Source organism: Festucalex cinctus, chromosome 10 (assembly GCF_051991245.1).
Source record: "Festucalex cinctus isolate MCC-2025b chromosome 10, RoL_Fcin_1.0, whole genome shotgun sequence".
In the NCBI taxonomy this organism is placed as follows: Eukaryota; Metazoa; Chordata; class Actinopteri; order Syngnathiformes; family Syngnathidae; genus Festucalex; species Festucalex cinctus.
Genome location: NC_135420.1, coordinates 7,388,848 through 7,403,518, shown reverse-complemented (window position 1 = coordinate 7,403,518; position 14,671 = coordinate 7,388,848). Strand labels below are relative to the sequence as shown.

The window sequence follows — 14,671 nt, the reverse complement described above, 5'->3', positions numbered from 1 at the left end:
TTTGTATTTTTCACTGCACCTGCCTGCCAGGGTAACCTGCAGCCCCGGCTTCCCCAGGAAGTCCTGGTATGCCCTGCAGCAGACAAACACATACAGAGGCGGGGAAAGAATGAACAGTGAATAGATGGACGGATAAAGTGAAAGAGGAGAAACATAAAGTCAAAACAGTGTTGCCAAAGATGGAATAAAACAAGCACTGTTCATTCCAGACAGGCTCCACCAAGACTACTACATCCACTAGATTTTCCTTTCTACACCACTTTCAATCAGCCTCTGTTGCTATTAAACGCTTTTTATTAACTCCTTCTGTTTTTACTCACTCAAGCTCAGTCATGAGTGATACTAGTCTTCACCAAATCTGCATCATCATAAATAGATACTGTATTTTTTGTTTCATAATACCAAGCAAATTAATGCTTACTTGTTCTCCTGGAAGCCCAGGTGGTCCTGGATAACCTTTCGGACCCTTGAGAATGGAATAAAGCAAATGCATTTTAATATAAATGTTTCATAACAACATTAATAGAGTTTGATATCAACCAAATTATATCAAGAAATTTTGCATTGTTTGTGACATACACCAGCTGCATTTCAGTTTTTTATGATTGTTTAAGCACGGAATACAAAAGAGGATTCAGATTTTCAAAACCCTACACACAATTAGCACAACCATGCACACGAGATGCAGAACATCTCACATCCTGTGCAAAAGGAGTCACTCTTGTCAAAACTCTAAACATGTATATAAACCATCTTATGTTCCCATATGACATACACACTTGTCAGAAGGTTCAACTCTGTTTGACTTAATAAACTTTTAGCAGTCACTATAAGCCAAGTACACAAAGAAAGTACAAATAGAGAATATGGTACTTTTGTCATGTCTGGGGTCACGCCAAGGGTTAAGTTTGAGTTCATGACCTGTTAAGTTGGGTTCATGACCATGAGGTCAAGTGTCTGTTTTGTACTGATAGAACAAGTGTCTGTTTTGAACTGGTGTAACCATAATATAACCATCATCTAGTTACAACTAGTTTTAGGCTATGTGATGTCAATCTTTAATACTTTCGGTGATGTCTGGACCTATGTGATGTCTTTCTTAATCCTTTACTTGCTTCAACCAATCAGATCGATTCACTGTCTGTAGGTGCAGTCTGAGAATTGTGTGTGTTTTGCCGGATTATTGCTTTCTGTCCCTCTGTGCAACTCCCTTTGTTTCTCATCTCGTCAAGTTTGTTCTACGCCTCTCGATGTGAATAAATAGTTAAAACCTTATTTGAGTCTGCGCTTTGGGATCCAAATTCCAGCACATGACAACTTTAGTCAAACACAAGATCAACGCTACACACTATTGAAAATGGGATTCATTTGTCTACATATAACCAAAATCAGTCAACGTAGACAATCACAACAAAATGTGTCCCAACACTATAAGCCCAGAAAATAGACAAATAATAATACTGTACTACCAGTACATGTTAAATTTACTGTTAAAAAAAAAAAAAGAAGAAAAAAATTGAACTTCCGAGTTCAGGGGTAGGTAACCCTGATCCCAGAGCGCCGCAGTCCTGTATGTTTTAGATATCTCCCTTGTCCAACATAGGTAAGGATTGTTATCAGGCTTCTCCATAGCTTGCTGATGAGCTGATCATTTGAGTCACCTGTGCTGGAGGAGGGAGACGTATAAAACACTCAAGACTGCGGCTCTCTAGGACCAGTGTTGCCCAACCCTGCTCAAGTTGGATCTGACCAGCAAATTTCATCAACATCGTTGGCAATATTCTCTTTGGATTTTTCTTTTAACTAATTGAGTTGTTGGAAGGCCTCCTTCAGCATTAATCCATGGTAGATGACATTATCAAATAGAGTTTTACAAATTTTATTTGACAATTGTGGTCCTCCTCTTTTTTGAGGACGTTCTTCTGCTATTTCGGTTCTTCCTGAACCTTCTGCTCATCCTCCACGGATTCACCCGTCTCACGCTCACTTTTATTCCTCTGATTTCTTCCATTTTGGTTGAAAGCAGGTGAACTTACCTGCTGCATTTTGTAGTGTTCAAACCTGATTGCTTTGTCCACAATAAAGCATCATGTGTTGAAACAGCTAATGTGCCTTGGTTTAATCAACTGGCTCGTGTGTGGTGATTTGTCAGTCAGTGCTTTGGAAATGCAAGGAAGTGACATTATGACATACCTCTATGCCTAATATATAAAAGTGGGTTCGGTGTTTCGCAAATCATTGTGTGAGTTGTTCTGAAAAAAAGGGTGAGGCTGACTTTGTGTTTATAGTGGTGAAAATATGGTCCAATGTTTTGCTACTTCAGTGTCAAGTGTTGATAATGATGTAATTCTTTTGTTTTTAGTGTTTATGCAATCATAAAAAAAACAAAGTAGAATGTTTTAAACTGGTAACATGTGGGCATTCGTTATAACTTAGTTAAGCCTTTTGCGCTACAAAGCAAACTGCTGCTCAGTCTAAATGAGTTACTTTAACAACCATCAGCATAATGTAAGTGGGTTTTAACAAGGGTAGAAAGAGGAACATGACAGACTTATTGTACAGTACAAGTTGAAAAACAAGAATAAAGATAAAATGAACTAAAAGTCAGTGTCAACCAAGCCCAGTTAGTTCTGATATTTGTCCATACCCCAGACGTTACATATCAAAAGTCCAGTTCTATAGATCAAATTTGAGTTTAGACATACATTTTAGAGTATTAGCTCATACTAACATCAACAGCATGAAACACCAAATAAGTGAATACTATCTTCTACCGTGCATTTCAAATGCAGACTTGAACTTGATCTCTAACTGCACTGGTATTGACTTTCCCTAGGATGCTATCGTCAATTGTGCTTGTAATTGACTCTTTGACCCTGAGCAGAATGGATGCCATTCATCTTTCCGATGAACTTTGGCCTTGAACTCAAAGCATATCAGGTTTTACAGACACCACCATATTTAACTCAAAGGCTTTGACTGCAGAAGTAAGCAGAGATATTCGGTTTAACAGCACATGCAAAATCAGAACTCTCAAATACGCAAATGTTAATTTCCTTAATTTTATAATTCCAACCACCGCATTTATTTCAGCAATTTTAGCTCTCACTAATTTATTGCATTTAAGAACGGACTGAATTTTACCTGCAAACCTGGAAATCCATCAGAACCAAGTAGACCAGGTGGACCTCTGTCTCCCTTTTTACAGATAAAACAGAAAAAATTAGATGTCACTTTCCAAACCTTGCAAGGCATGCAATACACAATCAAGCATTGTAAATAGTGAATATGCAGAATAGGTAGGAAAACCCTGCTTCAACATGTGACTGAAATTTATCGTAGCGTTCCCATGATTTTTTTTTTTTTTTTTATTTGGACATGGTGGGCGAGAATTAAATTGTGGCTACAAAGATATCAATCTATTGGAAGCACTGGAAAGTTACTGTGCGTGCTTAATTAAATGAAAACGTGTAGCTGTGTTGCTCTGGAAAATATTTATTGCATTTGGAAGAAAAAGAGACAAGTATGACATATGACAAAAGGGAAAGCATGAAGGAAAAAAACAAAAGGGCCTCCCACCTCCACAGTGGAGAAGAGTCTAGACACAGACAACCGTGGCAGATTCCTTACCTTTTCTCCTGGTGAAGCTTGACCTGGAGACAGCCCCGGGTCTCCCTTTGAACCCTAGGTAGAAAAGGTCACAGGTTAAGGACATGGTGAGCCACCTAAATGTGTTTCAGATTCATCAGCTAATGACAGGAAGCGAATCTGTTCTTGTAAATCAATCATCTCAAACTAAAAATCTCCTGCTAGTCCTTTGTTGTTCTCTCTGAAAGAGTAAATCAACACTGAACATTATTATATTGGAATTTGCTGCCATTTTAAATGGATGTCAGCTGGTGCACGTTTTCCCTAATGTTGTGGCCATGTATGTTCCCTCTCAAATCTTGGATTTATTTTTCCCATCCGCCCACCAGTGCCTCCTGCATGACTCATTGTGTTTATATGCAAAGTATAATTATGATTATTATTATTATTGCCTATTAGAAATTGCTCATAGGAAACAAAATGTGCCAATTCCTGCTCTGAATGTTACAAAATCATGATGCGTTAAAGATTCATATAATTCCTTGACACATCCGGTTCAGACATTTGCCTGGATACCCGTATGATATTCTCATGATTTTAACTGACATCAATTAATAGATGTATATAAAAGTGTAAGCGGGAAAGTTCCAGCACAGCAGATTTCAAGATGATTTGAGCAGTCCATGAAGTAGTTTGGAAAAAAAAACAAGTCCTGCTAGAGCATCATCAAAACATTTCAGATTGTGCTTAAAAAATATGAGTAGTGTTAAACTTCAGGGACTTCTTCCACATGTCAACTGGATGAATGTTCCTGTTTTGGAGCGGAGAGTCACAATCCCTCATTCCACCCACAGACAGCGGGGTTTAGATGGGAGAATGAATCAGAGAAAAACCACTGGGGCATTAGATTAACAATTATCATATTTGTGTGCAAGTGCAGATGTGTGTACAATCGTGTGTAAAAAATGTGGTGGCTAAGAAACGATCGTTAAAGGGACAATGTCTCAGCAAGGCCACAGATGTCAGCCAGTGAAAAAAAAAAGCTGGCATGGCATCAGTTGCCACTCAGTGCCCCCTTCTCAATCGCGATGTGAATGACTGGTGAGCAGTCTAAGGCACAGGTGTCTAAGTCAAGGTCCAGGGGCCAGATCTGGCTCCCCACAGAATTTTATGTGGCCCATGAATGCAAATCAAGCTTGTCAACTTCCATGAAAAGTCTGAACTAAAATTTCAAATTGTCATATGTAATCAGAACATTCTTTTTCCTCTTTTGGCTTTTCCCTTCAGGGGTCGCCACAGCGAATGGGTTGCCTCCATCTAACCCTGTCGTCTGCATCCTCTGCTCTCACACCAACTACCTTCATGTCCTATTTAACTACATCCATAAACCTCCTCTTTGGTCTTCCTCTCGATCTTCTGCCTGGCATTTGAAAACTCAGCATCCTTCTTCCAATATACTCACTATCTCTCCTCTGGACATGTCCAAACCATCTCAGTCTGACCTCTCTGACTTTATCTCCAAAGCTTCTAACATGTGCTGTCCCTCTGATGTACTCATTCCTGATCCTCTCCAGCCTGGTCACTCCCAAAGAGAACCTCAGCATCTTCATCTCTGCCTCCTGTCTTTTCCTCAGTGGCACTGTCTCTAGGCCAAACAACATCGCTGGTCTCACCACAGTTGTATAAACCTTTCCTTTCATTTTAGCTGAAACTCTTCTATCACCCGTTTCAGCCTGCCTGCACACTCTTCTTCACTTCTTTTCCACACTCTCCATTGCTCTGGACTGTAGACCCTAAATATTTAAACTCCTCCACCTTCTTGTTCTCTTCTCCCTGCAACCTCACTCTTCAACTTGGGTCCCTCTCATTCACACACAGATATTCCGTCTTGCTACGGCTAACCTTCATTCCCCTCCTTTCCAAGGCAAACCTCCACGCCTCTAGCTTCTCCTCCACCTGTTCCCTGCTCTCACTACAGATCACTTTGTCATCTGCAAACTTCATAGTCCATGGGGATTCCTGTCTAACCTCATCTGTCATCCTGTCCATTACCATTGCGAACAAGAAGGGGCTCAGAGCTGATCCCTGATGTAGTCCCACCTCCACCTTGAACTCCGTCACACCTACAGCACACCTCACCACTGTATTACAGTCCTCATACATGTCCTGCACCACTTGAACATACGTCTCCGCCACTCCAGACTTCCTCATACAAAACCACAGTTCTTCTCTGGGCACCCTGTCATAAGCCATATGTAATAATAACATTAATATTGCAAAATTATTTTTGTGTTACCAAATATGGGGGCCTATTCACTAAAGGTTTGCGTAGCCTTTGCACCGCACTAACTGGTAAAAATGGAGCAATCCAGGAGGCCTAATTCACTAAACACGAGTAGATGGGGAAATCTGTCACGATGTGCGCTGCCAATCAGATTGCGCCACTGTGTGTCGGGGTTATTTGTGCGTATGTAAATTAGGTAATTTGCATACATTTGACGCAAAATATGCCCACCCCAATGCAAATGAGACTCATTGATATGCAGCGTCTAATTCACTAACGCCAGCGCAAATAGCCACACCTCGTTTGCGTGACGCAAATACCGTTTTTGGAAAGCATGTATTAATCTGATGAACCTCGATCAACAGGATCATGACAGCAGTGCATGCTATTTGATTACGCAGAGAGAGAGAGAGAGAGAGAGAGAGAGAGAGAGAGAGAGAGAGAGAGAGAGAGAGAGAGAGAGAGAGAGAGAGAGAGAGAGAGAGAGAGAGAGAGAGATTTTTCCGTGTTAGTTTAAGACACATAACGTGACCCGGGCTGATCGGCAATGGCGGGGAGGCATTTTACGATCATTCTTATGTGCCAGATGCATACTGTACGCCCACGCTAACCTCTGAAAATATTTTTTTTTTTAAAACGATCGCACCAATAATTTGTATTTTATGAATGAATGACGTTGTTATCGTCCTCTCTGCTCTGTACAGCTTAATGGCGCTATAAACGCTTACTCTCGTTCCAACCTCGCTTTCTGATAATGTAATCTTTCTCGCAACTGTTACTATAACAACTAGGGGTGTTAAAAAAAAATCGATTCGGCGATATATCGCGATACTACATCGCGCGATTCTCGAATTGATTCAATAATCGGCAGAATCGATTTTTTTTTTTTTTTTTTTTTTTTTTTTTTTTTTTTTTTTTTTTTTTTTTTTAGGATTCACACCCAGCATGGAAGAATGTTATATGAACGGCACATTAAGCCTTAATATTTTTATTTTAATGCTGTTCAAATGTGAAACAGATTGCAAACTGTTTGTGTACAGTGGCTCACGGTTATAAGCCTCAAGTTTTAGATAAATATATTCATACAAATCTTACAGTGTACATGTACAAATTTACTGATAGTATTTTCTAAATTTGAATGGAAAAAAATCGCAACAATCGACTTATAAATTCGTATCGGGATTAATCGGTATCGAATCGTGACCATTCGTATCGGGATTAATCGGTATCGAATCGAATCGTGACCTGTGAATCGTGATACGAATCGAATCGTCAGGTACTAGGCAATTCACACCCCTAATAACAACCATGTTCTTGGCGCAAATCCGTTGCCATGTGTGGTAAATCAGGTGCAAATTTGTTCCAAGCTGTCAGTTTTGTGGCTGTGTTTGCGCCGGTATATGATTAGAGCAATATCCTTAGTGAATAGGTGGGTAACTGGGTGCAGTTGTGGTGCAATATTTCACGCTATTACTGGACGCAGCGCATTCTTATCGTGAATATACCCCATGGTTAAGAGTGTATTATTTAGCGACATCTCGTGGTAAACTAATAAGTCATTCATTTTAAAAACCCACTATTAATTTCAATCATATGCAAAAAAAAAAAAAAGATGTTTTATCACATCGGTGTACTTTTTTTTTTTTTTTTTTTAAATATAATTGTAGGTCTAGTAATCGGTCGAAATGAGTTTCCTCCACAGGGTGTCTGGGCTCTCCCTTAGAAATAGGGTGAGAAGCTCGGTCATCCGGGAGGGACTCAGAGTCGAGCCACTGCTCCTCCGAGTTGAGAGGAGCCAGCTGAGGTGGCTCGGGCATCTGGTTCGGATGCCTCCTGGACGCCTCCCTGGAGAGGTGTTCCGGGCATGTCCCACCGGTGGGAGGCCCCGGGGAAGACCCAGGACACGCTGGAAAGACTATGTCTCTCGGATGACCTGGGAACGCCTTGGGATCCCGCCGGAGGAGCTGGTTGAAGTGGCTGGGGAGAGGGAGGTCTGGGTTTCCCTCCTAAAGCTGCTGCCCCCGCGACCCGACCAGAGCAGAAGAAGATGGATGGATGGATGGATGGTCTAGTAATCGCTAATTATTTCACATAGGTCGTGCTGTACTTTAACAGAAGGCTGACAGTTTCACTGTCATCTTTCTGCTACAGATACCCGAAGGAGAAGACCTTTACAAACGTAGTTAGCCTCAGGTGTCAGACCCAATGGGCATAAGCAGCAAATTAATGGAAAGAGAGACAGATGGATCAATTCACTTTAAAAGTAAAATGAGATGAACGATGTGGACGTCAAATGAGCCGCAGTCACCACAACCTGACCACATCTCTGCTGGTTGACTCATATGTGTCATTTACATCTGCTATCACAGTGGGAACTTCGACCAAAAACTTCTTCTGTTTGGTGTAATTGACTGATTGGTTATGCTCTCTCTACCCGTATACATTATTGGCTCATTATCTTGCCTCTTGCCAACATCTGCCTATTGCTGGTTTTATTCATTTACAGACACTGTGTACCAGAAAGAATATCTTCTACATGGCCTTTAACCAACATAATGTTCTTCAAAAGTTCCTTATTGCTACAAGTGCAACAATTTCTAGTAGGATAAGGCAACCAGAAGCAAATATATTTTTAAAACATTAACAAAGTGAGCTTTGAAAGTTAATTCAAGTAAAGTTATGGCTACAAAAGATCCTAGCTTATGAAAGATCAACGCTGCTATTTTATCGTGCCGCCTCCAGGTAAGAAGGCCAAGGTGTACCCCACCTCTTGCCCATAGTCAAATGGGATAGGCTCCAGCTCACTTGACCTGAATGACAACAAAGGCTACAGAAATTGGATGGATGGATCTTTCTGGATTTTGCACACACATTGTACCCAACCCTTCATATAGAAAAACAAGCTTGGCAACAATCAGGCCCTAGCTTGCCCGCTCACATCAAAGTTTGCTTAATGTGCAGGGGTGGCAAACTCAACGAGCATAACAACACACCCCATCACAAAGAGGTGCACAACAACTGGATGCATTCACTACTATGGCAACTGATAAAGTTGGGCCACAATGTTAGGCACATCCATTGTTCTGGGTTTCGATATGCTGTACGTATGAAGACAATATTTTTGTTTCAAAAATGTCAACACATTCATATGTACAGCATTTAGAGTGTTTTAAATGCATATTGCATTGCATCACAGGAGTCGAAAATGGTGGCTACTCAGGATCCCCCCTTTGTGTCCAGGCATGATTTGAACACTGTTGATAATGTTACGTAGTTGGGGTTATTGATGTGTTGAATTACTGTCCTGAGTTACATCTGCGCCATGAGTAAAAGGTGTGACGAGTTGCTGACAGAAGTCACATTCCTGCCATTTTGCATTCATTGGAGTTCTTAAATGGGGAAGTAAAGCCAAACATTTCTTTAGAATATGTTCTATGCAGCCCCACTAGTCTAAATGCAGTATTTTGATTCAGATGGCATTTATGGAATACCAATAGAGCAGCAAAATCCACCTGTTTTTAATCCATCTCAGGGGGTGGATATTTTGTTTCTTGCTGTCAAATGAAAATGACGTCATATTACTCAGTGCTCAGGACCAAAACAGGCAGTACATATAGGTCGGACCATTTGTCTTGTTAGTGATGAAAAGCACTTAATAACCAATTCCTAATTAAGTCTATTGGATTTTTTTTTTTTTTACAATTGCAATCACACTTATGGAAACTGGGAAGTGGAGGCACATTCAGACGTTCAACAACCGGGGCAAGCAATTTGCTCATCTGACAGAGATCAAGGCTCTCAGTTTCCCAACAGACACATTTTTTTTTTTTTTTTTACAAACAAGTAGTCAACCACATCCTCAGGCTGTTACAATGTCCTGTCATTTGTCAGTTAAAGACATTGCTATCTTCCGTAAATAGTGATTGGCAGGTGGGCCTGCCAAATGATGGTGAACATCCCCCACACTTTCATGTGATGCTTAACTTCATTCGTATATGTGAAAAGAAGTAATTTGCAAGTGGTGCGATAGTAAATATAATTAACTATGTTTTATTGCAAAAAAAAAAAAAAAAAATGCTGACATGGGTGGACTGAATTGTTGGTGCTGAACTATTTCTGGCTAGTCTTCTGGCTCAGAGGAAACCCATCTGCCTCACTCCCCTCCAGGTACGATGCAAAAACTGTCTCATACTGTCAGAAAAGCATTTGACTAGAATCAGAGATGGCCACTCACCTTGGGTCCAGGTGGTCCTGCTGGTCCAGGCTTTCCAGGTGGACCATCGTGACCCTGAAAAAGTCAGAGCGAAAACACGGTAAGCGCACTGTTATGTTTAGTCACTGATAACAGCCAAGTAGTGAAGATGACTCATATGCAGTAATGAATACCAGCTGCTACATGAAGGCACGATTGTGGCATGTTGTTGGAAAGATCCTGCTGGGTGATATCACCTCAAACCAATAACATGATTTGTAACAGATTATTTTTATTCTGTTAATATTATTCTTTCTACTGATGTCCAAGAGATTCTAGAATTGGGCCAAATGTAATTATAATTTACTACAGGTAAAGGAAGTACTCAGTACATTTTGTAGAGTAAATTTTACTGTCTATCCGTTGAGCCATGGAGTGCCTACTATTGTATGTCAGTATATGGCTGATGTCAGGTGGGATTCTTGTAAAGTACCTCCAAGACCATCAATTTTGGTCTCCTTTTGGATTTTTATTATTATTATTATTATTATTATTATTATTATTATTATTATTAATTCAATCCCTTGTGTAATAACCTTATTTATTGATTGACTGAACTATTTTTTATTTTATTATCTGTTCATATTGCTGCTGGAAATGTAAATTTCCCAGAAGGAGTCATCCCAAAGGGATCAATAAAGAACAAGACTAAGTCTAAGGTTACTCGCCAAAAGTGCAGTTGTTTGTTTACATACAGCCATCATCCGTGACATGTTCTGAAGGTTGGATCCCAAAGCGCAGACACAAATAAGGTTTTAACTATGTATTCACATCGAGAGGCGTAGAACAAACTTGATTAGATGAGAAACAAAGATGGTTGCACAGAGGAACAGGAAGTAATAATCCGGCAAAACACACACAATTCTCAGACTGTACCTACAGACAATGAATCGATCGGATTGGTGGTAGTAAGTAAAGGACTAAAGAATGACATCACATAGGTCCAGACATCACCTAAAGGATTAAAGACTGACAGCACATAGCCTAAAACTATTTGAAACTAGAAGATGGTTATATGATGGTTACATCAGTATAAAACAGACACTTGACCTCACGGTCGTGAACCCAATTTAACAGGTCATGAACTCAAACTTAACCCTGGTGTGACCCCAGACATGACAATCTGTAGCCTCTGCGAATGACGTCAAACACTCTGTGATCGTAGGATTAACAGTTTTGGCGCTCTGGCACCCTAAAAGTGGTCAGCGGATACTTAAATCATGTTCTTTTTAACAAACAACTTTACACGTTAGACTGTGAAACGATAGGGATTTAACCCTGAACCTCCGCTACGCAAATTTTCTTTCTCCTCTGGGAGATCTTACCACAATTTCATATATCTTGAGACCACCAACAGGCCGCTGTTGGAACAGCAGGCCGCCAACATTAGAACTGTAACAGTTTGGGATAAAGTCACAAAGGACGTAGAGGTAGTGTACAGTAGGAGGGTTTCCAGGTCACCAATTGGTTGTATCCTTTTAATTAGATACACTTTAAGTAGAAATGAATATCTTTCTTTTTCTTTTTTTCCCCTCCCGTTGTTGTGTTTTATGTTTAATTTTGAATTTTTATTTATGTACACCACTTTATTTTAACTCTGTTTTAGGGTGCTTAAAAAAAATCTAGTTGAATTGTTTTTCCTGTTTTGTTTTGTTTTTGTTTTTTTTGTTTTTATTGAAATACTTGTATTTTATTTTGCACTGCTATTTAACTATATAGTATGTTTGTTAAACTTGATTACTATGAATTACCTCACCATCAATTCTTGGTGCATTACATTCCTTTAACTTCAGGTATGCGAGAATTAATACACACCACACATGCACAGACACACAACAAGACACAATCACAGCCACACACTATAAATATGCTACATTCCTGCACATCTGTATCCCTGCTGCTTGCGCTCCACTTGAGCCAAGTGCCTGGAAGAAACATCTTTCTCTTTCATTCAGTTTAATTTCAGTCTGTCAAAAGTACTTTCCCATAAATGAGCATGTGTCGTTAGTATTTATTTCCAATAGATAATACATCACACAATGTTGCAAACAAGTGTTGCATTAACACATTTATTACACCACATCATAAACACGAGAAAAAAAATACTGTAAATATTTTAGAACTCTTTGAAAAATCTGTTTAAAACAAAAATACAAGTGATGGCTTGAACTTGACATTTTACCATTTTAAACAGAATTGACAAAGCACAGATTGTTGAGGTTCTTTCAGAAGTCAGATATTACTTTTGAAAAGTAAATTTGAAATTTCATGGGTAAACATGATATCGTATTAAAAATATTTGGGGTTAAAAAAAGAAAAAAGCTTCTACTGTAACTTGGTGTACACTCTTAACAATTAAAGAAACATATTCATAATAATTAACGCCGGTGTTAATAATTTAAGGCAGTTGTGGTATAAACCTTGTTTTGCACATGCCCTTAAACTTGCATTTGAACTTATCAAGGTTTAGACTAACAATAATACAGCCAAATATTACTGTTTTTAGTACAGTTCAGTATATGATCTCAGGCAACAGCAAACCATTTTGTGACAAAAAGGAAGCCCGACCATATAAACAAAGGCAGCAGCTTTTTCTTCATTAAAGCCTTTGACGACCGAATCATTCACTTAGCATGCAAGAACATGGTTGGAAACTGCCTTAACAGCACCTTCAAAGCAACCTTGTTTATTTCCATGACAAATGCCTCCTCCATATCCTGCGGCACACTTCAAACGCTTTGATAACGGTTTGAAGCATCTAGTCTGTCACACTATGCTGAGCTAGCAGAGACAAAACCCCAGACTGACCGCACACTGCCCTAAGCTTCCGACCACATAATAACTCCAAGCCTCGCTCTGTCTCTACTTCATGACTCAGAGGGTTTCCATGTGTTCTCCAACCTTTTACGAGTAGACGTGTTTCACTTTTGTCCAGCTGTTCTCATGTCCATCATCGTAAGAAGGCAGCAGGGAGGAAGCAAAACAGGCATATTGTTTTATGCCTTTGAAAAGTAATCATGATCATAACCATCATATATATGACATAAGTATAATGGCTTACAAGTGGTGCTGACTGGCAAACAAAATTACAGAACAGCAGAACCCCCAGTTCCATTTAACGAATATTGGTGTGGTTCATAAACTACAGCAAACTTTCAGTTAGCTAACAGTCAGAACATCCATGCAGAGTGATATGTTGTGCTATCTCTCACACAGCGTGAATATCGGTCAAATCTTTTTTCTTTTTCTTTCTTTTTTTCTCTAAATCAGCTGTCATCAGCGTGGCTCCTAACTCATTTGCTCCCAAAGACGTAGTTAGTTATACTTTTTTTTTTTTTTTTTTTATGCTAGAGCAGGGGTGTCAAACTCATATTAGCTCAGGGGAGGCATGGAAGAAAATATATTTCTAAGTGGGCTGGATCAGTAAAATAATGGTATATAACTTTTACTTAACAATTTCCGTCAATTATACACAGATTTTTGCGATTTTTAGACCAGCCCTAAATTACAGAGCTCAACTGTTATCTATTGTTTCAAAAAACAACACAAATGCAAATGAAACACAGCAACACTTTGCCTGTGTGAGATCCAGACATGTTAAATCTACCTGTTTTGCAAATATATAATAGTTCCCAGAATGCATTGTGTGGCACATTAAATGAAGTTATAAGGACGTTAATCCTTGTCATATGTATTAGTGTTACCAGTAATTGAACTTGTGTCATATTTAACACGTTTATGTTGGTCTATGATTAAAATCATTTGGTAGATTCGGTTTATATATAATTTTTGAACGTAATATCACGTGGGTATTGAAAATTTTGAAATTTTCTAAAATGGCTGGCAGTGAATGCGTTAAAAAAAAAAAACTTTTTTTTTTCTTTTCAAACCATAACTTTAAGTTGTGTGTAAAATAATTACTTCCAGGGAGATTCCGTGTACAAGTTACATGACTCATCTGAGAACTGCTTTTGAAATTACAAATTTATATATTTGATTGTGGCTGGCTGATTAATTGGTCTGACATTACAATTTTATTTATTTTCTTACTTTACAAAGTCATTTCGCGGGCCGGATTAAACCCCTTTGCGGGCCTGATCCGCCCGCGGGCCGTATGTTTGACACCACTGTGCTAGAGCATACAGAAGGCTTTGATGCAGCCTCTGAACTGAAGAGAATGCTAGTAACAATGGTAGTTATTACAAAAACGGGCAGCAGAGTATAAGAAATTAACCAAGGATCAAACAGATTTGTGACTAATGATGAAACTTAGCTATATTCTAATGCTAATTGCTGCAAAACGGAAACAGATAGAAATTTACTTTTTTTTTTCCCTGACTCTAATCTTTCTTTTGGTAGGTTCCATGCTTTTATAGCAATCTAACACAATAGTCTATGGGCCTTGTACAATCAGTCAAAATCCAGTAAAACAGCTGGGAGTGAAGGGGACTGTTGCTTCATTGAAAATGGCTGGGAATGAATCAGCTAATAAAGTGAAAAGTGCAAGCGATAGTGCTATTAGAAAGCCCTAGAAACGAGAAAGTCAG

General features: G+C 39.3%; 1 protein-coding gene across 3 annotated transcripts in view; it reads right to left on the bottom strand.

Moving 5' to 3' along the window:
* The window catches only part of col24a1 (collagen type XXIV alpha 1), a 144,052-nt gene that overhangs the window by 87,635 nt on the left and 41,746 nt on the right, over nt 1-14,671 (bottom strand). For 2 of the 3 annotated variants that reach the window (XM_077533926.1, XM_077533928.1), the window contains exons 5-9: nt 10,107-10,160; nt 3,631-3,684; nt 3,145-3,198; nt 422-466; nt 20-73 (exon numbers count right to left, since the gene is read on the bottom strand). In XM_077533926.1, coding sequence (XP_077390052.1) covers nt 20-73; nt 422-466; nt 3,145-3,198; nt 3,631-3,684; nt 10,107-10,160 — 261 coding nt within the window. Of the gene's footprint in view, nt 1-19; nt 74-421; nt 467-3,144; nt 3,199-3,630; nt 3,685-10,106; nt 10,161-12,793; nt 12,865-14,671 lie in introns of those variants that run through there. The other variant, XM_077533929.1, reaches the window with a different exon arrangement.